Consider the following 26,989-nt stretch of genomic DNA (forward strand, 5'->3'; position numbering starts at 1 on the left):
CCAGACAAATTATGAATTTATATATTTCCTCAAAAATGCACTACTATTGGGGACATAGTTGTTTGTTTGGTTGGTCAGTTGTTGGTTGTTTGTTGGTTCTGCTCCCAAAGTTGAGTCTCTGCTTATGGGAATAAAGCCCGCTGAAAACTGACTGATGGGGTTAAAGTCGCATTGTTTATATTTATTTATATATATATATATATATATATATATATATATATATATATATAATATATATAGACGATATAAACGATGTAAAGAGAGAAAACAATGCCTTTAAGGTGAGTCTTTCCCTTTTGAGAGCTTGGAATGACAGCTCCTGTTTAGTGTGCAGGGGACAGAATTGCAGTGCGCACACACTTCCTGATGGAGCTGCTCCTTCGGAGAATAAAAATACACTCCTAGCAAGCCAGCTAGTCGAGTTATTAAAAAGTTATGTTTTGCAATCAAGTGGGTAGAAAAATAATATTTAGAAATGGGCGTTATTCTTCGGATTTTCGTACATGAATAGTAGGAAATATCCCCATGTCCACAGAGCCGGCACTGGTGACAAGTCAACTGCGAAGGGTTGGATTGTTGAAGCTAATAAGTCCCGGTAGCTAGCGTTAGCAACCAGCTAACGCAAGCTGGATAGCTAATATAGCCTAGGCCTTAGCTATCTTGTTTTTACTTGCGACTGTGGTATGATCATATAAAACTGTGATCAGCACCGGTCTACAGTGATGCTATGGGTCTGTAACTTAGCTTTACGTATGCCAAAAGCTAGTTTTTATCCCTCTTGACTTTGAGTGAGTGTTTCTAGGGCAGCTGCAGTTAGCTCTGCTAGTTAAGCTACGCCGTTAGCCAGTTGGTTGACTGCATCATAGCACTTGACAGAAGGCTAACGTTTGACAGCTCGGAGCAGACTGTGTAACTAACCGTGCTGCTATTTTTCTAAGCTGCTAATATATTTATTGCGTTACTGAGCCATGTGCCTGCGCAGTGACACGTTAGTTATGCAGTTATACAACTATGATAAATGTCTTGAAGCACGTCTGCGCATTCCTTTGCTGAATTCAACTGTGATCAGACTTATAACTTTTGCTCTCTTCTGCAATTTTCTGTCTTTTTAGTGAGTTACTAGCTTACGCTAGCTAGTAATGTCTCTAACGTTACCATCCGCCGATATGCTAGAAACACCTCCTGGATACCCATTTGAAGAAATCAACTATGAGGACATTGAAGTTGAGGAGGTATGTTGTGTTTATTTTTGTGGTCTGTCCAAGACTCAGCTAATACTTTTAAACATGAACTTTCAGAGGATAAGTTGCAGAAGCTCACACCTACAAGTAACTGTCTTGTCATCTGTCCATTTTCAGGTGGTGGGCAGAGGAGCTTTTGGTGTTGTTTGCAAAGCCAAATGGAAAGGCAAAGATGTTGCAATCAAGACCATTGAGAGTGAATCAGAGAGGAAAGCCTTTATTGTTGAGGTATTGTTGTTATTTTCTTTAACAGAGCTTTTGTTACTACCACAACATGTTTAGTTGACTTACTCAAGATCTAATCTCACACTTGCATTTGTGTCACTTCATGTCAGTGCCATCAGTAGGAGCAGAGCAGAGCAGGGTTGGATCAATTTTGAATGATTCCGGGGTTGCACCTTGATTAGTCTTGTACAGCCTTGTACATCTCCACAACGATGGAGAATGGTTTGTCTGCACCTGTTATCATTCTGCTTCAGTGGAAAAAACATTCTGGCTTGGTTGGATTTCATTAAGCCAATCACAATCATCTTGGTTGGCGCTCAGCCCAGGATGCAGGGACGGTGATCCTGCAAAATAGTGTGTTTGGGGGGGGTACTTGTCTTGTTGGAGGTGAGCACTGTCATTAAGATAGCTAATTTCTCCACAAAGAAAATGCCACAAAAACAGTCAAGATGTATGTCGACCATGTGATTCTCACTCTGAGGTGGTTGTTGTTGCTGCTTGTAGTGAATTTTGAAAACAGTAGCAGGCAGGGGGGCAGAAAGGGAGGAGAGTGGTGCCTGAAATGGGCGCCCAATTGCAGGTTTATACCCAGAGCCTACACCCAATGAGTCACATTGACACGTTGACCAATAGATAAAACAATACAGTTCCTTAATATTCTCATGTTTGTAAATTAGGAGGAAAAAACATTAGAAACAACTCATAATGTAATTCACCAGAAAAAATTCCTTGTATGTGAAAACATACTTGGCAATAAAACTGATTCTGATTCTGATTCTGATTCTGATTCAGTACAACACCACTGCAAACTAAAACTACAATAATAAATATACTGTCTATATTATGTATAATTAAATTAGTACATCTCTGACGGTGTAAAGGTAGAATTTATTGCTGAGCTGTTGTATTTGATGGCATCAGATTTTACAGGTGACCTTAGTAAAGGGGCCACTGAGTATATATGAAACTAATTAAAGTGTACTGAAGTGTACTGAACTCATCCTGGTCTGTTATCTGAATGTTGCCATTTTATTTAATTTCAGTGAACCAGTTACAGTGGCATGGCTCATGAAACCATAAACTAATTTGAAAAATCAGTATGATTAAAAAAAGGCACATTAGAATGTGTAAAATTAACACCTGCCAGATCTAATGGCAATCATAACAAAATGTTCTACCCAGTTTTTTTTTTTTCCATCCAGCCACTCGGAGCTTATAAATGAACGATTGTTATCAGCAGTGACTGAATGAACAAACTGGGTAATGACATATATCCAGGCACACCTGCGGGGCTCTGTCATCCGGCGGTGCTTGTTGTTGTTTGGGATCTGGGGGTGAGTCAGGCGGCGGTCTGCAGGCTGAACTCAGGACGTAGAGTTGTGCTGTGGCTAACGGCGGTTTCAGCACTTCAGTGTCATTGTTACCAAGGAGGAGGCAGCACCGGTTGTCCTTCAGCTCTCAGAGACATTTTGAAGTGCATGACTTGCTTTTTAACATAAGCGTTGTGTTTGTTGTGTTATGTTTTGCATCAGTCTGCATGTTCCTGTAGACACAGAATGTGTGTGAGCAAAACAATGTTAATGACAGGACATAAAAGCTGGTTGCCGGGAACTCTCCTGGTGAGATGTTGAAGTGAAAAGCAGGGAAATGAGGGTCGTACTCAGCAGACTGTCCAAAACATTTCTTGATATTATGTAAAAATATCACATCTGGTGGGAAATATTGTGATATTCGATATTATCGAATATCGGCCCGAGCCTGATTCTTACACAGTTATGTTCCATGTTTTGTAGGAAATAAATAACTTGACTAAAAAACATTTATGGCTGAAACTTCGTCAGCCTGCACCATTGTGCCCTCTAAGGAGCAGAGACCTTGTAATGACCGACTGGGTGTTACCGATTTTTGTATTATTGTACATCATGCATTCAGATGGAACTCTGCATAACGTTTCTCCTCTCCGTCTCCAGCTGCGGCAGCTTTCACGCGTGAACCACCCCAACATTGTGAAGTTGTATGGTTCCTGCAATAACCCTGTAAGTTAACTGGAACATTATTATGTGTCATGTACTCTTCACTGCACAGCCACACTGACACTCCAACTCACCAGCGATAGTTTTGTGTGATTGTTTTTGTCTGTCTGCTTGATCCTTTCCCCCTCAGGTCTGCCTTGTGATGGAATATGCTGAAGGCGGGTCACTGTATAATGGTGAGTCTACATGTTGTGCTAGTGAACAGTACTGTTGTATTACCAGTGATGGCGTCTGTTCCACTTTGCTTGTGGTGAAATGAACACAGCCTTGCACAGACATGAGAAGCAGCCCCGTTCAGTTGACCCTCCCACTGTTTGCATGTTCAGTCACTTGTCCAGTTCCTTTATCGAGTAGCCTTGCACAGTGACGTGCTGTGTAGCTTTGTTTGTTCCTCCATCAAACATCCAGATGGACCTGGGAAACCATTAGGTGTAGCAAACAGCAGTTTCAGTAATACTGAAATATCTACAGCAATATCTGTCAGCTCACTTTTATTTATGGTAATCAGTCAGGTGCTTGTTGTTCATTGGTTCTTGCTTTTTCTTATGTTTTTCATTTTTATAAATATTCAACATTATTACTGATTTGTTTCCTTCAGTACAACTTGTCCACAAATACAAGGAACAAAATAACTCACAGTTTAATGTGATTGTTTATCATCTTGTTCAGGATGTGAGCACATTAGATTCCCACAGAGTCAGAGAAGGTAAAAGTTGGCTTCTTGCTCATAGCTCAGTTATGAAATCCTATCGCACAGCGGAGTGTCTCTTATCCCGGGCTGCTGCCAGCGCTGTCAGCCCGACACTTGGAGCCGAGAGGACTGGAGCAGCCAACAGGAACGAGTTGCACTGCCGTGCTCTGTGCCGTCTGGCGTTGTGCTGCCCTCAGTCTCTCTAGTTAGCAGTTAGTTTTGTAGTTGGGGTGCTTTAAGACAAGACTTGTTCCCTCTGCATTGCTTTGTCTGTACTGTCACTCAGCTTTAAACAGAAAAATGCAGTGAGTCAGCTCGGGGTCTTCTCGACTTACGCTTGGACTCATTGACTTTAATGGGACAGACGGAATAATATAAAGATAAATGTGCGCCAGTGTTTAAGCTCAAATCTGCTGAAGCTCTTACCTCATGCTCAAATACACTGATAGAAGCTTAGTCTATCGTAATGGATATGCACCACCAGCCTGAACACACTTATCACAGACTAATCACATTTATGTCTCGCACTTCTTAAAGTATGTTTCCAGTTCATTGCTGAGATTTGAGAATGTGGCAACATCTCTGAAAAGAAGTCCAACCAGTAGTCAGAGAGTCAGCAGGTTTTAAACAGCTCCCAGGTTTTAAACAAAAGGCTGATGTCAACTGTCAAATCATTACTCAAACTGTTAACAGACAGACTTCCTGCTTCATCTTTGACCCGCCTTCCATACCAGCAGCTCCAAGCACAGCTTTCTTGTGCAGTTGGAGACATTTTTGACATTGTGGGTCATTTACCTCCAAATAAAAAGCTTTGAGATGATCTGGCTCACCTGTCGGCTTGTTTACAGCCTCGTGTCTCTTCCCATGTTGGACTTTGATGTAGTGATGTCACTGTCCTCCCATATCTTCGCAGTTATTTTGGTGAGGACAATGTGATCATGATGATAATAATAATAACTTTATTCATATAGCACTTTTTCAAAAGTGCCGAACATACATAAAAACAAAACATAGCAATAAAAGACACAGAGAAGAGAGGCAAAGTGTCAGTTAGCAAAGCAGGAATTTGTTAAAATGTTGCTTGCTTTATACAAGAATATTTGGAGTATTGTTTTAAACTAGGGCAATGACTCAGTACGTCTAATCTCCTGATGTGTCCAAAACTACCAAAATAAGACTGAAATTTGAATGAACTGGGATTAATCACTTAAATGTTATTGTTTAAGCAGATGCTTCTCAGCTCTAAATGAATCATTGCAAGTAAATAATGTTTCATACCTTGACTAGGCCTTGTGTCTGCGTTCCCAATGCATATTCATTCCCAACAGATTTTAGTTTCAGCAGGATGTGAATCCCACCATAAGAGACTCTCTGCTGTGCGCCACAGTTACCTGTCCTCTGTCAGAGCTACTCCTGGGAGCCGCATTGTGACACCATCACTCTGATGTTTTTCACTGTTTCTGAACAATATATTGTCAGTTTTCCCTCCTGGAATAAAGTGGTTAAAGAAGCTATACTAGTCAGGCAGCCTGCCCAGTGTGTTACGTCTCTGTGAGTGTTTCTTTGTGTATGACAGTGTGATGAATCCCTACAAGGGCTTGCTTTCTGCTCAGTTCCTCTGGACATTTATTATCTGTGGCGGTGGTGGTGACTGTGCTCTCTTGTCCACAGTGCTGCATGGTGCTGAACCCCTCCCCTATTACACTGCTTCCCATGCCATGAGCTGGTGTTTACAGTGTTCCCAAGGCGTGGCCTATCTCCATGGCATGAAACCAAAGGCTCTCATTCACAGGGACCTCAAGCCACCCAAGTATGCTCCTCCTCACCTTACACTCTCTAGTCTCCTGGTTCACTGTGCCAACAAAGTGCCTTATTTCCTCACCAGTTTGATTTAGTTCATGTTGCTGGTCAAACTATCTGATGTTAGAAGCCAAGAGTGAACTAGATTCTCAGCACAATATCACAGTCCACTTGTTCAGTGTACATTTTATTTTATAATACAATACATTACTACTACTACTACTACTACTACTAGTAGTACTACGATCTATAATAACAGTACATTATATAGTAAATTAGATGAAAGGGTCTAGTGGGTCAGATGCAGCAAAATTTCAACATCCTGACATGCTTTTAACACTTTGAAGTGATAGTTCAGGTTATTTGACATGGGCTTGTGTGAGGTAGGTAATCATAGTAGTATAGTGTGCATATATATATATATATATATTGTAGTATATATTATAGTGTATACATATATATACTATATACAGTATATAGTGTAAGACTTGTAATAGATCCACGTCAGCGCCCTACCAGTTTAGAGAAGTGTGATGTAGTGAGTGATGAATATGTGTTTTATTGTGAAAGATTTTACCACTTTATTTTACCGTCAAACATCTCGTTATGACTCAAACAGCTGATATGCAGCGTAATACCGTGCACGGTGTGAGTTTGCTCCTCTGCATAGTTCAACGGCTGAGAGAATGTCATGCCAAAGTTCAAGGCTGTTTGACGGCAAGATAAAGTTAGAAATGTTCAAAATAAAGCGCACACTGAAACTGTTCTGAGTATCTTTAAGTTGCTAAAATACGTTTTGCTTCTGCTGTTCCCGTCCACAGCAGCTCATCTTCTGTGCTTTTACTCCTGCCTGCCTCTCTAAACTGAGAGCGCACTGACTCAAGACCACTGTGGAGGTTACACACTGTCTCTGGATAATTACATCATACAACATCACGTCAAAAAACCTGAACTATCACTTTAAGATGCTAGGTGTTATCCTGCTTAGATGCAAAAGATACAGGACACACCAAAACTGACTACACCCAAATTCAAAACAGCGTCATTTTACAATAATTGTCTGAAGTTGTAGTTGAAGTGTAGGGGATTTGATTTACTGCATAATGAAAAACAAACAGTACAGTAAGTACAAGCTTAATGCAATAAAAGTAGTTCACCTGGGTTTTCCACCAGTTAAAGCAAATCAAAGCTGGACTTTCTTTCCTGTCTTCGCTCAGGAGCGTGGTCTTTTAAATTTGAGAGCATTATTTCTTCATCTCACATTCATTCAATTTGTAATGCTCTCCCTCAGAACCAGACCCTCTCTCTCAAATAGGCTCTTAGGGTATAAGAGGCACTGGCTGCTACTGAACATAGGCCTGCAGTAGTGGTTAGGAGGTAAAGGAAGAGCAATATCAGAAGGTGCAGTGGTGCTACGCACAATTCACTGTTCACACAACTTTGCAATTAAAAATAGACGAGTAAGAGCTTCTGGCTTTGATACATGACCTTTAAATGTAGTTACAACACATTAGTTTGAAGATAAGTGAGATTGTTTTACTTTCTCACCACTGCGTGAAGCAACAACACAGTGCTGTTTTATCAGTGTGAACATCCAAAAAACAGAGCAGCACTGAAGGATATCTAGATCCTAGAGGTTGTTTTCTCTGCTGTGGTGGAAAGAAAGCTCCTGGCAGGACTCTCTGGGAATGACCAGCTGGTGTGTTTCCTGGAGAACTGTTGTGGAGTTTCCAGGAACAACAAGGTCGCACATTGTGACAAATTGTCAACTCTGAGTTTTTATACATGAATTTATAGGATATACTCTGTTTAATGATTCCTCCTGGAGTTGCTACCAAGCTTGTACTTAACACTTCATTTTCCTGCAATGAGATCGTGTCAATACACTGATACAAGTTAAAGTCGTTTAATCTGTAATTGTGTTAGAAAAGAACCTGCAGCTTTTGGTTCTGGCATATCACTTAAAATTCAAACGCATAACCTCAGTTCGTTGGTCCAGTGCTTCCACAGCTGTAGGTCAGTTGAATCTTTGGGTTCACAACACAATTAAAGGAAGAAGTAAGTTTCCTTTTTTTGAAATATCAGACAGCAGAAAACTTTCTGTCCACACTTCACAAAACAGAAAGATAGTGAGCTGCTGTGTTGCACCTGTAGCTGTCCACAGTGTTTTTTCATCACAAAGTACTCTGAAACTGTTTCCTGTCACTGATCCTTTCAAGTTCAAAGTTTGTCATGGGGTTCATTTCCTGCCTTCTGTGTTTCAGTCTGCTTCTAGTGGCAGGCGGCACAGTGCTGAAGATATGTGACTTTGGAACGGCCTGCGACATTCAGACCCACATGACCAACAACAAAGGAAGTGCAGCGTGGATGGCCCCGGAGGTATTTGAAGGCAAGTATGAGTGCCATTCTAAGTATTTATTTGGGTAACTTCCCTGTCAGTTGTGTATTTTTTTTTTAAGTAAAAACCACGGTTTTATTTCTATAAATCCTGAGAACTTCCCGTCTCTCTCTCTCTGCATCCAACTTTTGTTTTGTCACCTTTCACCTGTATTGCAGCTTAGCGCTCGCAGCATGGAGGCATTAATTCTTGATTCATCATCAGGCTCCTCACTTTCCTGCTTTATTGATGGCCCTCGCCCAAGCACAGTGAGATGATGAATGGAGGGATGGTGGTGACTTTATTTCCCTCGGGAGGCGGCGCTGCAGAATCATTCAGCCTCATGTGTTTCTATATGTTCTCAGTGAGGGGGTGAGGAGGGAGAATGAATAAAGCCCCAGTCATTATCTTGTTTTTTTTTGTAGGCAGGTTACAAGGCTCCCGTGCAACTTCTGCCCTCTCTGTGAACTCTTTACAGCTCATTTGCATCGGTGTGAAATGCGGTCAGAACGCCTCAGCACAGCAACTTTTGAATAGGTGTGTGATGTGCACATCTAACGCTGCACATCACAATAATAGGCCCAGTAATTAAGCAACACAGGAGCCGTTCCTTGGTTAAAAATTGCTCCCTCATTTTCCTCAACCTCTCCTCTGAAGGCAGAGAGAAGATAAAAGCTGCCGTGCTTTCCCGAGCCGCAGAGAATTACCTTCATCAGTCAGTCAGTGATGTCAAACAGCCGTTTTTCCCTCTGTTTGTAAAGGGCCTAAGTGTTTCTGTGGGTTCCTCTCTGCTTGCAGGCAGCAATTACAGCGAGAAGTGTGACGTGTTCAGCTGGGGGATCATTCTCTGGGAGGTGATCACTCGCAGGAAGCCCTTTGATGAAATCGGAGGACCAGCTTTTCGCATCATGTGGGCCGTGCACAATGGTGAGTGGCTGACTGTTCTGTCTTGGGAGTGAGGTTGGGGGGAGTAAAGGTCCTGTCCAGCTGTCAGCCGCCGTGAGTCCTCAGACGTGGCGACCCAGCCGGGCCTGCTGGGAGGAGGCTGTGCAGAGCTCCCTGCAGTTTATTCTAATGCAGAGATGGATGGAGGAGAATACTAATGGGACAGCACCTGAGGACACGTTTGATATTTGTCACCACTGAATCTTTCTGTCTGAGTCATTACTGTCTCGAGCTGCAGGAGACAGAGAATTTAGTTCATATTTCTTTGCTTGTCTTGTGTGATGACAAAAGTTATTTGTTCCTTTGACTCTGAGTTGTTACTTTTTTTATTTTTTTCTTTCAGGTACAAGACCTCCTTTAATCAAAAATTTGCCCAAGCCCATTGAGAGTCTGATGACTCGCTGCTGGTCTAAAGACCCCTCTCAGCGGCCTTCCATGGAGGAGATAGTGAAGATCATGACTCATCTAATGAGGGTAATCTGTCTCCACACACTGGTTACCATCTGTATAAAGCTTCCATTAAACTGAGGTGAATGAATCAATAAACCTGAGCAAACAGTTCAATCACAGGGAGCAGAATGAAGCAGCACAGCTCTGGACGAAAGGGAAGACGGTATGTTAGTTAATGCAGCATTGCAGTTTACAGGAATACAGGAGCATTTCCCACTTGAAGTTACAGACATCAGCACAGCATTTTGAACTTATTACACAGTCGCTTGAGCAGCACTGGAGGACAGTTGAACACGAGTTGCATCATTATGTAAATACAACCTGACTCCACAAAGCTTTCAAGGACAGTGGAGGCTCCTGCTCATGTGTCATAGATAAAGACAAGCAGGTAGAAAAAGCAGAAGAAGTGGTGTCTTGTACCGTGCTTCTGTTTTAAATGTAATGTATATGTCCTTGCACAGGCACATGCACTTTTTTGTTCCAAAATTATCCTACGTTATTACAAATAGTAGACATTTGTTTCATGGGGGTATTTATTTTTTATTCCTCCACGCCGGTGACATTCAGGGCCGGAGGCATATTGTTTATGGGTTGTCTGTCCGTCCCATTCTCATGGACACGATATCTATGGAACGCCTTGATGGAACTTCTTCACATTTGGTACAAATGTTCACTTGGCCTCAAGGATGAACTGATTAGATTTTGGTGGTCAAAGGTCAGTGTGACCTCACAAAATGTGGTTTTGACCTTGTGAACACAATGTCTCAGTAACGCCTTGATGGAATTTCTTCAAATTTAGGTTTTGCTGGTCAAAGGTCGACGGTCAAGGTCATGGTGACCTCACAAATCACTTTTTAGCCATCACTCAAGACTTCACAGTAATTATGACTAAATGGATAGAAATCAGAGCTGTGTTTAATCCTTTCTTCTCCTCCCGTCTGGTTTCTTTTTGCAGTACTTCCCAGGATCTGATGAGCCCCTGCAGTATCCCTACCAATATTCAGACGAGGGACAGAGCAATTCTGCAACGAGTACAGGTACAAGAGTCAAAGTCAACTGTCTGTATGTGTGTCTGGTTAACAACACACAGCGATGTAGGAGTTCTTTAACTGAGCAAAATGCACAATGTTTGAATAACATGTTTAGTTGACTTCATCAGACTCATCTCTCTCTGGACTCTTCTGATTGGTCTTCATTTGCACCATCTTTTAACAGTGGATGAGGCGATGCTTCAGTTGAGAGCTGCCTCACAGTCCACAGAGCAACACCGTGACGAGTTGTAAACTTTACAAACAAAACAAGAGTGTTGTCTTAAAATGACTGAACTTGTTTGTGTTGCCTCCGATGCTCTCAGCTCGACAGGCTGTCAGCAGCCCGGCAGTAGAGACTCTCTGGACGAGTTGGTTTGAGTGTTTTTGAAGCTGCTGATCTCCTGGGATTTTCACACACAACAGTCTCTAAAGATTTTACTCAGAATGGTGCAGAAACAAAAAACATCCAGTGAGCAGCAGTTGCAGACAAGAAATGTCTTACTGATGAGCGAGGTCAGAGCAGGTAATAAATCAATTTAGTGGAAGCCTTTCCCTTTAGCCCTTAAAAAGACATTTTAAATGTCTCAATCACCATTTTGTGAGGTATTAAATTTTGCATCGAGAGGCTGCAGTGGCACAAACTCACCAAAACTGGACAGTTGATACTGGAAAAACTAAGAGCTTATCAATCAGCTGCAAAATTTCTGCATTTCTCTATTGAAAACTTTAATTTTCTTTTCAACTTTGAGTTTTTTCAAATAATGTTCTTAAAATGTTGAAAGAAAGCCTCCACTGTAGAGGAAGAATGTGATCTAATAAAAGCCGTCTCCTGGCTTGTATCGTGGGGAGTAACAGGTTCATATGTGGACTACACTGGCACCAGCACAAGCAACAAAAGTGATGCAAACATGGAGCACAGTGATTCTCAAGGGAGCAACGACACGATCAAGATCACCCCTCAGTTTGCACCGCATTTCAAGCCAAAGGTGTCACCCTCCTGCACATTTCTATCAAAGCCATTAGAATTGTTTTCTGTAATAACAAATACAAATTAGTAATCAAACAACTTTCTGCAGTGAAACATTTGTTCTGTTCTTTAGGGAGACCCGTTGAGGAGTCTGCCTCTGTCCAGAGGGGGCAGCGTTGAGAGTCTGCCTGCACGGACTCAGTGCCTGGCATCATCTGACAGCAAACGAATGAGCGCTGACCTGTCGGAGCTGGAGCCCAAGATGCCATTTGCACCTGCAGGTAATGTCACACATCAGAAAAAAAAACACACAAGAAGAGGAGCTCATCAAGGCATAATGTCATTTTTTAAATGTTATATTTAATAAGCAAAGTTATATAGAACAGGCATGCAGAGTTATCTTGGAGACGAGTTGAGCCTGAATTAATCCACGTCAGAGTCTTTGTCATGTGCTTTCATCACTTTGAGGTAAAGATTGAACCCTCATACAAACACACAGGCCCCTCAGAACCAGCTGTCAACCAGCTCCCCTCCTTCAGAGGCTCTGACAGGAAGCAGTTCCCTCATCAAGTTTTAATTTGAATTTGATTTGAGCACAACGTTTCTGTCAAGTTTTTTTTTTTTTTTTTTAATGAGCGTCTCTGTGTATCTCATGCATGCTGTTGTTTGTGCTGTAGCGCGGTGGCTGCGGGCGGTCAGACGCATGCTGCCCCCCTTGCACATACACTGAATGCTCTGCATGTGTGTGGCCTACATTTCCAGTCCAGCCGTAGCCCCTGTCTCAGTCTGCATGCTTGTTTGTGTACGCAGCTGTATGTGTGTGTATGTGTTTTTTGCAGCACGCCCACAGTATAAGCGAGGCCATCGTAAAACCGCATCATTCGGCACCATTCTGGATGTCCCCAAGATCGTCGTCACAGGTATCACTGGACCACCGGGCTTCCTGGTGACTGGGTGGAGCTGGCTTGGCTGAGCCTGTGGGTTGCTGTGCTCTCCTGTGTGTCACTCCATATCATACCGCTCACAGAAATGTTTCATCCCATGAAATTCAGGATGGAACAGAGCCGGTCCTGGAGTAACACACACGTCTTGTCTTATGTCTCTCTGCCTTCTGTGAGTTTTAGTCGGCAGAAACAGAACATGAGTTAAAACTGGAGCTTTCTCATCTGTTGTCACCCTCTATACCCAAAACTAATTCCAGCTAATTATCATGCATGTCAATGAAAAACAAAAAAACTGAATCAGTATGAGATAAGTTCCCTAACTCATGGCCCTGTCGTCTCTCTGGCTTGACTGCAGCAGAATCATGGGTAGCAGGAGTAAATCAGCACACCACTTCTCTGCATTTGAGCTCGTCCTTGCCTTTCATGCATAGAGGACAGAAAGAAGGCATGGCTTTTTTTTTCTCCCCTCCCTCTTGCTCTCTTTACATCCATTAACTTTGAAAAAGTCATTTTGATTAATCTCTCTCAGACTGAAGGCCAGAGCTATTATTACAAGCAGAGACACGGATGAAAGGACCGGGGACAGCTCTGGATGACAGAAAAGGCTTCTATTTTGGAGTCGTGTGAGACACTGTGAATGAGAGGCTAATTTAATCCAGTGAATACAGGAGTCAGCTGGTGCATGTTATTAAAGGTAGGACACATAGCGTTGCATGTGCACACCTGGACGTCGGCAGCACACAAAGTGGCCGTCAAGCAGGGGTGTGACAGTACACAGTTCATCAGGTACGGGCTCTTGATACAAAGCATTTTCAGTACAACATTGCAATCAAAAGCTGCTCAGATAACAAATTAATTAATAAAACAATTCCTTGAAACATTCTCTTCAGCCAATTCATCTGCAAACATGAATTGGCTGTATTCTTACTGTAATAAATTACAGCACAGAAACTGGTAAGAAAAGACTCAAATTCTTTCAATGGTGTTTTCTTTTAATTGGTTGTTATTAAATTTTGGTGGTCAAAGGTCAGGGTTGCTGCGACCCGTAATGCGTTTGTGGCCTCTTGAATGTAATATCTCAGGAACCTCTTAAGGGAATTTCTTCAGTTTTGACACAAACATTCACTTGGACAATTAAATTTTGGTGGCCAGAGGTTAAAGGTCACTGTGACCTCACAAAACATGTCTTTAGCCATAACCCACATGTTATGGCTAAACACAAATAATGAAAGTGATGACATAGTTTTTATATTTTTTATTTCCCTTAAACACAGTATGAAATGAAAATTATCCATTTCGGTCAGTGCTTCCATCTCTATAATGAGCTTTAATTGTCCATTAGAGGCAACATTAAAGGTTCAACTTACTGTGCAACAGAGGTCAGAGCATCTGTAGCTTTATTAATGTGATCTAAACACAACGTGTGGGTTCACCTGCTCTGTTCTCTTCACCTCCATCAGCTGTGTTGTTGGAGCAGGAGGAAGATTAGACCAGATCTCAACCTTATTCTCCAGCTGAAATACAGATGTTTACTATGATATTGCTCTGCTAGCTTCCCACATGCTAATGGTCAGCCATGGTTGTCTATGATTGGTGGGGTCAGCTGGTGACAGCAAACCACATTTGATTGGTTAAATTATTGTAACTGCCTGAGTTGAAGATGAGTCATCGAGTTTTACAGGAAAAGAAAAAAAGCTCATAATAAGTTAACACAGAGACACAGAATTAGAAGCATTTCACTTTCAGTTCAGTTGTTCTCATACTATGGCAGGACTTTTTATAGCTCTTTAGATCACTGCTGATGTCTTTCTTTAACAATTCAAATATTTAATCCAAATGAAGCAACAGTTTGGTGTCACCATCAACTGTGCATAACAAACCACAGACATGTCACACACGGTTTAGTCCACTACACTGATCTCTGTTCAGTAGCTGTGACTTCATGCCCCCAAACTGTAGAGCTAAATAACATCAAATGCTCCTCCAGCTTTTTATTTTCATTTGTCAAACTGACAACACTCACTGTACATTTTAATGGCAGAGACCAGTCCTCAGCTGGCCAATAATATTAACAGCAGAAAGGCATATATCACACTGCCACAGCTTCTATTTACACTTCAAGAGTTTTATGTTCCTCAAGAGTAGAGCGCATCAGGGTAAATCCACAGACTAATTTGGTGCACCCAACTCAAGAAAGTCCCTTACTGAACAACACATCCTGTACCGAGTGAACATGTGCACCGTTACACCCCTGCTGATCACCAGCTCGGAATGATTGACTTAAAATCCAGCATTAACATCGTTGCTTTAGCAACCTCGGTTTGTTAAAACTCCATCCAGTGGTCAATCCAGAAGATTCAGTTCAGTTTAATGAGAAGCAAATACTGGTCACAGGTTGAGTGTTAAACTCAGTATATTTCAACAGCAGTTACAGTCAGTCAAGGTCCAGGAGGTGCTTCGTGGGCTTTTCTTTTGTCTGTGTGTATGTTTGTGTTTTGTCTGTGTGTTGTGCTATAAACAGAGCTTATAGTCAGTTCCAGGTCATGGAAAGTTTGGGAAATGCACAATGGAAAAAACCTTGTGCAGTCCCAGTTCACATGACCTGGGAGCCTGGTGATCTTTGTGTTTAGTCTCCAGTTGAACAGTTATTTACTGTAGGTCAGTGGTTCCCAACCGTCTCCAGCTCTTGGCCCACTTGAAAACCTGACAACATTCACAGCCCACTCGCGAATCCATAACAATATGGAGGCCAAATAAAGCCTTCTGAGAGCACCTTTTATTTTAATGTAATGATCGAACCTTCAGGACTGAACTGGAAGCAGAGGAAACATGTAGGAAACTCAGTTTTTCTTTTTGTTTGATTGTCCATTCACCATCTGTTTCTTTACTCTTTTTTTTTTTTTTTTTTTTTCAAACGAGTATATGATGTTGTCCAGCAGTAAAGTAGCAACAACATAAAAGTTGCTTTCATCGACTTATCACACAATAGGCCTTAATACAAGGAAAAATCTACAAAAAAACAATGACTTTAAAAAACATTACAAATGGTTTTTAACCATTTATAATGTTTTGTAAAATTTTAGAGCATTTAAAAACATTATATAAATATAATTTTGCATATTTTCACCAAAATTGCAAATGATTTGTTGGCCCACTTGCAATGGGCCCAGGCCACAGGTTGGGAACCACTGCTGTAGATTAACGGAAAAAAAACAGTGGACAAAGCAGGTTTTCTTTCACCAGCGTTGAAAAGCTGTTGGATTTAAAGTCACAGTGTAGTTAACAGATCTACTCATGAGTTAGAGTCAGTGTCGGCATCAAAATCTTCAGATCCTTCGATGAGCTTAACTTTGATGACATCCAGGTCTAAAAATTCACAGGAATTAGAAATTCTTCAGGGCGCAGTGAACAAATCTATTAATTATTAGCCTGAGATTGAGAAACTATTATTCACCACATGTATATCTGTCGCCACCGATCCCTTCAGTTACATTCACTCATATGTTGGTGTGTGAGGTAATAAAACAGCGGAGGGCTACAGGGCTTTTCCTGCCTATAGAGCGACAGGTTTTATATTCTGACTGCGGTTACTCTGCAGGTCACACCTCAGGGACCCTAGCTTCACCCCAGTGTTTACCTGCCAGCTCCCGGGGGCTAAGTCTGACACCTCAGCACTTGTCTGTGGCCCAAACAAGCCAAAGTGTAGGCTCAGCTGTTTCTGTGGGTAGAGTGGGTCTGCAGTGATTGGTGTGTATGTTTGTTGTGCGGCTGGGTGCTTTGAGTGCTGTGGTCAGGTTCCAGCCACAGCGCATGTTGATAGGCCAGGATGTAAGAGGTAAAATCAGTGCAGCTGTCTCTGTGTGGCTCTGATGATCCCACCAGAATCGATCTCCCAGCGTTTCTGCCCTCAAACTGCTCTTGGTCTGATTCTGTCTCCTGTGTGTCCGTCCTGTCCACAGCCTCATGCGAGCCTCAGAGACGGCGCTCCGTGCAGGATCTTCCAGGCATCAGCACAGAGTCCAGCCAGGTAAGACGCAGTCAGACACTAGAAATGAATGATGTTGTGATGGTTAGAGTGACATCCAGGACAGGGAGTTCAAATTTGACAAACTACAATGTGCATGTGTTTTATTAATTGTCAGAACTGTGATTGGCCAGCTTGTGTTTGTGTTGCTCATCGAGGTTGTTGACAGTAAACACCATCTAAGCAGGTGGAGAAAGGTTCATGTAAAAACAGTTTGCACTACAAACCACAATCTCACTTTCTACTTCACTTTAAACCTCTGAGGTTTATTCCAAGGTTACAGTTGTTTTGGGTTCTTCTTTAGTTTTTATTTGAATTCATTTTGACTTTTTGTTTTCAATTTCAGTTTAGTTTTAATTAGTTTTTAAAGCAGGTTTGCTCATTTAGTTCAGTTTTTATTTTTGAAAATGCTCAGTTTTCATTTAGTTTTTATTAGTTTCACTGTTAGTTTGAGTTTTTTATTGTAATATAGGGGATTTGACAGAGGCAAAAAACACAAAGGTCATATTTTTGTATTAGTATTATAGTTTTTATATAGTATTTATATTAGTATTTTGTGATTAAAAACTCAATGTTTTCACTGAGGACAGATAAACAATCATCCACAGAAGACGACTATAAAAGATTAGTGTTGGCCACAGCTAGAGAACTGGAAGATGAATTTTATATCCAAACTTTATATTTTGTATGAACTAAACCAACATAACTAAGACAAAGTCAAAAGCTAAAGTAATTTTCTCTACATTTTGGTTACATTTTGGTTTAAAACTAAATAAATTATTTTTAGTTTCAGTTGTCTTGTTTTTATGAAGCCTTGTTTATATTTTTATTTCAGCGCTCATGTTTTTTTCACATCTAGTTTTTGTTGTTTTGTTAGTTTTAGTTAGTGATAATAACCTTCATATATTCAAAGGTGGTCCTGGTCCCTTCTGATACAGCTGTCCAGTGTTGTGGTGGTGTTGAACTTAAATGCCATATCTGTCGGCGACCTGCACCAAATATAAACACATCCCTGCAGCAACACAGCAGATATGACACAAGACAAAACAGCCCAACACTTAAATTTGTAACGCACATTTTCTCCCTAGCAAACATCTCCTTATCAACAACCATGGACGTCTTGTGTGGCACCGTTGTTGCTGCCAAACAAACATCCACAGGAGGGAAAACACTAATGACATAATGTAGATGACGAACCAATCAGCTGCAGCACATGCAACAAGTTAAAAACTTTCACCACTGGTCAGTTTAGACACTGAAATGCTTTGCTCCACATTCCTCAGCACCACAGTGTGTTACATGGTGTCTCAGTGCTTCTGCCAGGTCAGCTGTCAGTTACACACATGGGCCCGCCCACTCACAGGCTGAAGGAGCATTCCTGCATCTTATTTCTCTTCCATTATTTAAATAGTAATAGATGTGAACGTGGGTCGACTTTGTTTATGAAAAATAGGACAAAAATGAAGCTGGTGGCTGATGTCTCTGTTTCTAATCTGTGAGACTGTGCCTCCTGTTTGTGTCCACATCTGACACACTCTCTTTTTTTTAATCGGAAAACTACCTGATGCACAGTCTGTGTATGAGCATGTGTTCAATAAAACAGGACACAGATTGGTAAGGACCAGGCTCTGCATCTATAAACAATAATAACATGATACATCACATATATCTTGTATATATATTATGAAATCTCCTCTAAAAAAAAAGCTTCATAAATGTACGATTTAACTCTTTGATGCACAAAATCACACCAGCATGATGATTCCAGTTCCTGTACCTGCATTAAAACTTTCTTGTTTATTCCTCAGTGGGTTCTATTGGAACAAGTTTAAATTTGCAGGCAAACAACCAGGTTAAATTTGACCCTTAACAGAAACAGAGCTCAAAGCATCTAAAAAGTGAATGAAAGATGTTTAACCCAGAGCTGTTTCTTCTCTGCTCATCCGCCTCCGTCTTCAGTTACTGTTTCTGAACACGTAGAAACTCATCTCGACAATTCACCTCCTCGCGAGGGAAGAGAAACGCCAAAGCCAATTTCACATTACATGACATCATACATTCAGCGTGGAACAAGCAGCGATGCATGGAGTATATTCAATATGTCACCGACCTCTGGTGAGTGTGTTTAGACCAACAACACAGTGAAAACAGCGACACAGTTCAAATAAATACAGACTCGGCTTCAAGGCAGGAGACAGAGTGAAGCACAGATCACCCTTCAGCCTGTCACACTGACAGTCACCATGTAGCAATTATATGGTAATTAGACATTTGACATGAGATTAATGAATGAATTAATCTTTAAGTAATTCCAAATGAAGAGCTGAACCCTGGCGGAGAAGTTTACTGCTCCTCTAACGCTCGGTGTGTTTGTGTTCGCCGCCCTTGTTGCTCCTTCCTCCTCTGAAGCCTCCTACATGTTCGACTGGTGCCGTCTTTGAAAAGCCTCTTTGTCGAGAGAGAACTCCCCGGGGAGAAAATGTCACAGAATATGACTTGTGTTTGATATGTCATCTGCGGGAAAATTAAGACATCAGTGAGGGAGCAGCCCGGTGCACACACAGCTTCAAATAAGCTCCTCCGCTTTTCCCAAACATTTGTCTCCATTTGTTTAGTGGAAAAACCCCACAGCGCTGTGGAATCAAAAGTTCATTTAAAGTTCACCATGAAGACTTAGTACAAAAATACGACACCAGCGTCGATTGTGCTGTGTTGTGTGTGGGATTAAGCCACCCTTCAGATTCCCAGTGGTGTGAATCACATGGATTTCACCAAATAAAAGTTCAAGTAAAAGGTGTGCAGTGCACGGCGGATGATGAATGTGAAGCATAAGTGGCTCTTCACGTACCTGCCAACGCTCGTGTTTTTCCCAGGAGTCCCCCGTATTTCAACGTAATCTCCCGGCGCCCACCTGATGTGTGGCCCTCAACCATTATAATAAATAGTCATCACACACGGATCCACACGTCTTGTATCTTTATGTTTATGACATTATCCAAGTTGACACATTGTGTACAAAACACAGGCCAGACACACAATGTCAACCCATCAGTTACCACAACCTGGAAACCCACAACGCGATTCACCCGCTGTGCGCAGCCGCTGTGCGCAGCCGCTGTGCGCGCAGGCAGGACATTTGGCTGCTTGTTTATTTTAGTTTATTTATTTATTTAATAGGGTTAGGGTTATGCAGTTGAACATAGTTCCAATACAAAGCATGAAACTGGTGTGTTGCACAGAGAGTTTATAGATGTTGTTCATTTTCAGTTGTCCTGAGTTCAGCTTTGACACGTACAGTGTAATTAACACAGTCTGTTTTCATTATCGTAAAACCACATCACAGTACAGATATGAAAGTAGAGCAAAATACCAAAGAGAAATGTGTTGATTGTGGTGCACAGTCTAACAAAAACAAAACACACAGACAACACAACAGATGATATAATATGATTATCTTAAAATATACAGATGTACGGTTTAAAAAGAGACAACAACAGTAAAACAAACAGTCAGACAACACAATAAAATTAGCTAGAGATGTGTACAGCTTTGTAATCAATGATGGATTTTAAATTAAAAAATTTAAAAGAATCTTGTTATGTGTTAATGTATATCATTTATTAATTAACTTTAAACCCCCACCTGCAGAAAAATCTCCTGTATTTTGAAAGCTACATGTTGACTGGTATGACTTCAGCCTCAGAGGTTTTTTTAAAATGTGATATTGAATATATTAGTGTGGTAGATCAGGAACAGATTGGCAGTTTTAAAACCACATTAGGCATCAGTCCAGTCATTTCACTTTAACGCTTGTTTCCTGATGTGACTGTGAGATGTCAGTCTCCAGCATCGTCACTTTGATGACTGGAATCATGTCATGTGACGATTACAAGCCGACAGAATCATAACCAGTAAAAACCGCTTTGTCTTCAGTGAGCTCTAAATGTGTGTGACAAGCCGACTGCTATGATGAATCATTTTTGTTATGGTCCAGATCACATTTAGCCTGCGACTGTCGGCCCACATGACAGATGACGGAGTTTGTGTCCTCTTGCAGGGGAGCAGGAACAGCAGCCGGTCCTCCAGCCCCAGCGTGAGGATGATGCCACCTGATAAGACGAGCAGCAGAGGCTACTTCTCCCCCGAGGACCCCACAGGTGCTCATGACTGCATCTCCAGACATGTTCAAAAACCAGTCCATACAGATGGAAAAGGCTGCTGCAGAAACCACGCAGAAAGCTTTTCAGTCATGCATCTCTCACACGTCGAATAGAACAGATGCACTGCTATTTTAATCAGTCCAGCTTCCTACACAGCCTGAGTAACAGCCTGTAGTGTACTCACACTGCACACCTGTAAACACGACCCACAGCAGTTCTGAGAGCTTCCAAAACTCAGCTCTGTGTGTGAATGTGTTTTGTGTAGACACATAAGAGCTGGAGCTGCTGCTGTTGTGCTAACATGCTGCTCACACTACAGTGTGAGCGGAGAAAGGTCTAAAAAATCTAATAATTCATAAAGCAGCACCTTGTGTTTGCATTTTAACAGTAAAATAATAACACTGCGTCAGCATCACAGATGAGATGGTACCGGGTTTGCCTGTTGCACGCCCGCTGTGTAAGCAAGGGAAAAGGAAGGCAAATGAATTATTATTGTCGTTATTACTATTATTTTCCCTGCTGTAATGTCTGTCAGAGCACAGTCATTGTAGACAGACCTGTCACCTGCCCACTATGGTGCTGTTAAATCAGAAACACCGTGGCCACACTGCGTGGATGAAAGAGTGAGCTGCAGCCCTTAAATAAGTTTCAAAAACGCACGCTCACCGATTGAAGCGCTTCACATGGAGGCTCCGGCACTGTCAGGTGCACCAACCTGGAGATGAGACATGACGGAGCCAGTTAACCCGCGTTTAATAAACCTGATTATACTCACTAATTTTGGTCTTAAAAGGTTGGAAAATTTCCAGAAAAGCGCTGTGACTGTCTTCCACCATGTTTTGACTGACACAGAACAAACCTAAAATCAATTGAATTAATTAAAATTTAAACAGTAATACTAACCATCTGGCATTTTTACCGTGATTTAGCGTGAAGCCGGTAACAGTCTGATCTCTAGTGGCAACAGTAGTCCACCATCAGACTCCACCGTGAATGCTGTCACCCATAATACTGCATCTAACAGTACATTACAACTTTAATTTAAATTTAAATGGATTTCAGTGGGATACACCTGTTGGCCTTTAAAAGAGCTCTTTTTAAATTTGAGTTCAGCATCAAACTTCATTCCTTTATTCACCATAGCTGTTTCCAGAGGAGGAAGCAACACCAATGTTAACTCTTGTCTGTGTTTTTATTCTACTGAAGTTAGCATGCTAACCAGCTAGCCCCAGCCCATCTCCTCACTTTCTGACTCACTGTAGCCTCCAGTCTGCCCTGAAGATGTAGCGCTGCTCAGAGGGCGTATTATAACCTCTGCTGTGTTGTGTCTTGTAAACGCAGCAAAGCTCTTGTCAAGTGACAGTCACCACCTCCCACTCTCGACGAGAAACCACATTCAGCGGCACAGAAAACTCACAAACTGTCCCTTTAAAATCAGTGGCTGTAACAGGCTCAGTGTCATCTGTTACAGATGTTGTGTGTCGTGTGGATCAGTGACAGCTCTTCCTCTCTCTCCTCTTTCCTCAGACACCAACGGCTCAGACAATTCCATTCCCATGGCTTATCTCACCCTGGATCACCAACTGCAGGTACATCAACCAGTCAGCCTGCAGCAGACAAAGCTGTATATAAGCTGTTTGTGTTTAAATATTGTCATTTGTAACTATGTCTCAGTGGTGTTGCAGCTGACCTCTTTCCTCTCAAAGATGAATTGAAGGACTTAGTAAATTGTATCAGCTACGTTAAATCAATCTAAAAAGTGGACTGTGAACAGAAGTACACACTGGCAATCATCTGTGAGGTGTTTGGTGTATAATTCTCAGCTCCGGCCATACTTACAGCTGGTAACAATACATTCTGCAGAGACGTATGAGCCAGTAACAGCAACGTGTGCATATCTTCTTCTTGCAGCCCCTCGCTCCCTGTCCCAACTCCAAAGAGTCCATGGCTGTGTTTGAGCAGCACTGCAAGATGGCCCAGGAATATCTGAAAGTGCAAACAGAGATCGCCCTGCTGATCCAGAGAAAGTAAGAGCAGCTGCTCACTGCAGCCACTTTTCATTCACCCAGGTCCATTTGTGTAGAAAGAGTTTGGTTTGTGTATGGAGTTGATTCCATTCATTCAGGCGCTTCGCCACAGAAGAGAAATGTTTATCCTCATGTGTGTGGTGTCACAAGTTCAGCAGAATTAACATTGCTATATCAAGACAGTTTAACGTGGAGATGTGGGTGTACAAAAAGCCTCCCAAAGGGAAGTGCAGAATTTAGCAGACAGGTCCAAGTTGCCCTAAAGTGAAAAAGACAAGCACACTGGGACAATGTGTCTGACTGAAGAGATGGTCCAGAGCGTGATTTCAGCATGGCAGCCATCTGTCGTTGAAAATGCAGAAAGAAAAAAAAAATCAGCCCAAAAATGAAGACACACTAACACACAGAGACACACATCCTCCCTCTCTTCATCTGAAGCTACACACAATAGAGTGATGTCAGTGATCATGAAGCAGATTTACTGCAGCTGCCATTATGTCCCAGTCACCACAGGTGTCGATGGACTGTTCTCTGTTCACTTCAGGGCTCAGCTTCTTCCTGTGTCTGTTTCTGTCCTTTCATAAAACTCATCCCTTTTTCCAAAGGTCTGGTTGGTAGATGGAAAGTTTTTCTACCGGGTCAACTCACTTCACACTGGACTCAATGTGAAAATTACTATTAAACACTCCCTAGAGCCAGTTTGGGAAGTAACACAATCACTGTATGAATCCACAGCCACCAATACAGATACCGATCATCTATGAGTGAGATCGGCTGATCCTGATCAGTTTTTGTGTTTTTTTGTAGCAGCTGGTTTAGTGCTTGATCAGTCTGCTTAGCTCTGTAGTGTAGTGGGACCTCCAACAGGCAGCAGCGTAACCTGATAAAAGGATCATTAAAAAATCCCCTTTATTTAGTCAGCAACAAACTTTGACTTTGTTCAACAGAGCAGAACAAAAAACTTCCAAGGAGCAATGCAACACGTGTCTAATTACATTTGTTAATTTATATGAATTAACACAATTATTAACAGAGTGAAAAAAAATATTAGGCTTAACAGTGCAAATAGTCTAATAAATAAAAGGCAATATGTCTCATATTCAAACTGTAACAAGTGAAGAAAATAAAATAAATATGGCTCACAGCCCTGTGTGTATTTGACGTCTCCCCCAGGAGGTATTTTATCCTGCCATGCATTGCAGATGGCGCACGATATATCAGTCTCACATACTTTGTAAAGTTCCACACTGCCGACATGTTGTTTTGTTTGGTGGCCTGTCGCGTCCGGCACAGTGAACACACAGCACACAGTGCTTCTCTCAGCCGCAGACAGCAGAGTGTTAACACAGGTGATCTTTTAAGATGATCGTCAACAAGAAGCATCAATTCTCATCTACCAGTCACGTACTTTACATGAAAATGGGTCGATAATGCCAGTCAGTCAGGGCATTCCTACCGTGTTCTGCTCCCACCACGTGTTTTTACAGCTTGTATGTTAATGTAGATAAAGAACCAGGATGCCAGCGCCTTCTTCCGTTATTGACCGTCTAACAGTTCTGTTACTGTGTGAAAACAACAAGGCTGGCCAGTGAGTGCTAACCTTAGCCATTAGCAGAGATACAAGTTAATGGTACGCTAACACTGTCATACATTAGCATGTAACATTGTCACTGCGACATCAGAATGACTTACACTACTTGTTTACTACCGTTGCCCTGTCCCACAATGCACAGCATATCTCTTGCAGTGTTTCAAAGTAAAAGTCCATCAGTTCACAGGAAAACAATGTGATACTGTGCTTCTATCTGAATGATATATTTCAGGATGAGTTGTAGTAAATTATAAGAAGCAATGTGCATGAACCCTCTTCTCCTGACTTAAACCAGAACAGAACAGAACAGATCTGCTTTGACCGAATCCAGTCCAGTCCCAGTCTGGTCATGGCTGATACATGTTTACACCCAATCCAGAAAAATCTAAATAATCTCAGAATGATTGCATGATTTATTATTTGTATCACTCCGTGTATAACTCAGACATGTAGGTACTGTGGTATAAGTCTGTAAATAAAGGGACTGAAAACCACAGCAGTAGCCTGGTGTTCTGAGGGTCAATGTTGCCTCATTTCCTGTCTGTGCAGGAAGGAGCTGATTGCTGAACTGGACCAAGATGAGAAGGACCAGCAGAACACATCGCGCCTGGTGCAGGAGCACAAAAAGCTGCTGGAGGAGAACAAGAGTCTCTCCACGTACTACCAGAAGTGCAAAAAACAGCTGGAGCTGATCCGGGTCCAGCAACAGAAGAGACAGGGCACGTCATGATGAGACACACACACGGGCCACTACCATCCCTCCCCTCCCTACCCCTGCACTATAACACTACCCACTCTCATGCTCTGCACACATACACACACACACCCAAAGACACACACACAAACACACACACACACACACACACACACACTATTCCCAGCCCAGCTTTGTAAAGAGACCTGCATTCTACTGTGTCCTGCATGTTGCGTTCAGACCCGCTCGTGTCCAGAAGGAAGTCGTCCTCTGCTCATACATTTGCACATCGTCACAGCGAATTCTGTGACCACAGACCAAACAATCACTGCACCCTGGACCCTGCTTCTGAGCTGCAGGACAGGCCTTCGTCTTTATCGGCAGCCATCGGGTTGCGATGGCGGGCAGATGAGCACGGGTCGGGTGTGTGCTCTCGCGCACGGCCGCTGGGCGTACACGGTCAGCGTGTGTGTCCCCTCCTCAGCGGCTCGACAGCCACGCAGTCCTCCAGAATGTGAAAACCAGGACGAAGGCTCTTCAGCAAAAACGTGTGAACCGTATGAAGTTTTAGAAAAAACGAGGATGTTTGAAACCAGAGTGTGTGTGTGTGGAACCCCTGATATGCAAAAAAAAAAAGCGAAACACAAACACACACACACACACACACACACACACACCTACACCTACACCTTAAATCGGTGTATTTATTTCTACCCTCTCCCTTTTCTAATGATGAGCATGAGCCCTTCCACAGGGCGCCGTACCTGCTGACTTCCTCGAGGTGGCGCCCCCAGTTCAGAGAGGGAGGGAGGGGTGTGCACTTCATGTCAGACGTTACAGGAAAAGGAATGATCTGCTCATGCTCTTAAAAAAAACAAAACACACACACACACAACCAGTTTCCAGAGCGAATACAGAGAGGTGTGGATTCCCTTTTTATTTTGACTTCAGTATTGTTTTTGCGTGTAGATGTTTTTTGTCTTTTCTATTCAGTAGTTCACGTCGTATGATAGCTCTTGTGTCATTTCTGCATTAGGACTTTATTTTATCTGGTGTGGGAATGCCCCGTCAGACAGAACAGGGGGGGGGGCTATACTTCCCTAAACAGTATCTAGTTTGTTTTTAGTTCACATGTTGCCTTAGGAGTTGCCTGCATTTTAAGTGCTTGTTTTATCTTAACATGTAGTCGGGATAAAAGCTGAAAAAAAAAAAGGTATTTTTAATGTAATGGACGGTGAATGAAATTGTTTGCAGAGGGGACTGAGGGGAATGTATGTCTGTAAGCTGATAATGTAAATGTTTCCCACCAGCTTCACATGCAGAACAATGCCATGTACTCAAAAAGAAGGATTCAATGTCATATTTTTGTTGTTTTTTTTGGTTGTTTTTTTTCTCGGTCTCTCGTCCCTCAAGTATTTTTGCACAATCACTTTTTTTTTTTTTCCTCGTCTGGTCGTGTAAAAATTTTATTTCTCGTTTAGACAATTCTGTTTTTAAAAGTTCAAGACTTGACAAGTCTGACTTTTCAAACTGTTTTCAAACTGTTACTGTATAGGAGGGAATCCTCAGTTTCCCCTCATGAGTTTTGTGTTAATTTACTGCACACACACACATAAAACACTGTTTCTAAGTGTCTCCTAAATTATTGGGGAATGAGGTACAGTATATGACATTGAGCAAGGCATTATGAAATAAACTGAATGGTGAAAAGATGCTTCAGTATTTGTCTCTGATGCATGTACAGACATTTGATTAACCAAACAGATGATCAGTTTTCTCTATAGTCGTG

At 42.0% G+C, this 26,989-nt stretch overlaps 1 protein-coding gene across 9 annotated transcripts; it reads left to right on the forward strand.

Moving 5' to 3' along the window:
• Positions 1–318: 318 nt before the first annotated feature.
• On the forward strand, positions 319–26,914 carry map3k7 (mitogen-activated protein kinase kinase kinase 7). 9 transcript variants are annotated; one of them, XM_071478480.1, is made up of 18 exons: positions 319–450; positions 1,113–1,232; positions 1,359–1,469; positions 3,437–3,502; positions 3,630–3,675; positions 5,862–6,000; positions 8,255–8,383; positions 9,170–9,294; positions 9,656–9,786; positions 10,718–10,799; positions 11,649–11,779; positions 11,894–12,041; positions 12,600–12,680; positions 16,664–16,731; positions 20,786–20,885; positions 22,416–22,477; positions 22,800–22,915; positions 25,056–26,914. In XM_071478480.1, exons 2-18 carry the CDS (start codon positions 1,140–1,142, stop codon positions 25,234–25,236), a joined length of 1,809 nt encoding a protein of 602 aa, XP_071334581.1. In that variant the 5' UTR covers positions 319–450; positions 1,113–1,139; the 3' UTR covers positions 25,237–26,914. The 9 variants fall into 9 exon arrangements, with proteins under 9 accessions (XP_071334581.1, XP_071334583.1, XP_071334585.1 ...); XM_071478482.1 differs by having other exon boundaries at positions 320–432; XM_071478481.1 differs by having other exon boundaries at positions 352–595.
• The last annotated feature ends 75 nt before the right edge of the window (positions 26,915–26,989 follow it).

Source organism: Trachinotus anak, unplaced genomic scaffold (genome assembly GCF_046630095.1).
Source record: "Trachinotus anak isolate AG129_WGS33_773 ecotype Australia unplaced genomic scaffold, CSIRO_AGI_Tana_v1 ptg000005l, whole genome shotgun sequence".
Classification (NCBI taxonomy): Eukaryota; Metazoa; Chordata; class Actinopteri; order Carangiformes; family Carangidae; genus Trachinotus; species Trachinotus anak.

Excerpts from the sequence above, each read along its gene's own strand:
- map3k7 (XM_071478480.1), top strand. The coding sequence starts at position 1,140 with ATGTCTCTAACGTTACCATCCGCCGATATGCTAGAAACACCTCCTGGA. Across the intron at positions 3,503-3,629 it reads ATGGTTCCTGCAATAACCCT|GTCTGCCTTGTGATGGAATA; the intron begins GTAAGTTAACTG and ends TTTCCCCCTCAG. Across the intron at positions 6,001-8,254 it reads AGGGACCTCAAGCCACCCAA|TCTGCTTCTAGTGGCAGGCG; the intron begins GTATGCTCCTCC and ends TCTGTGTTTCAG.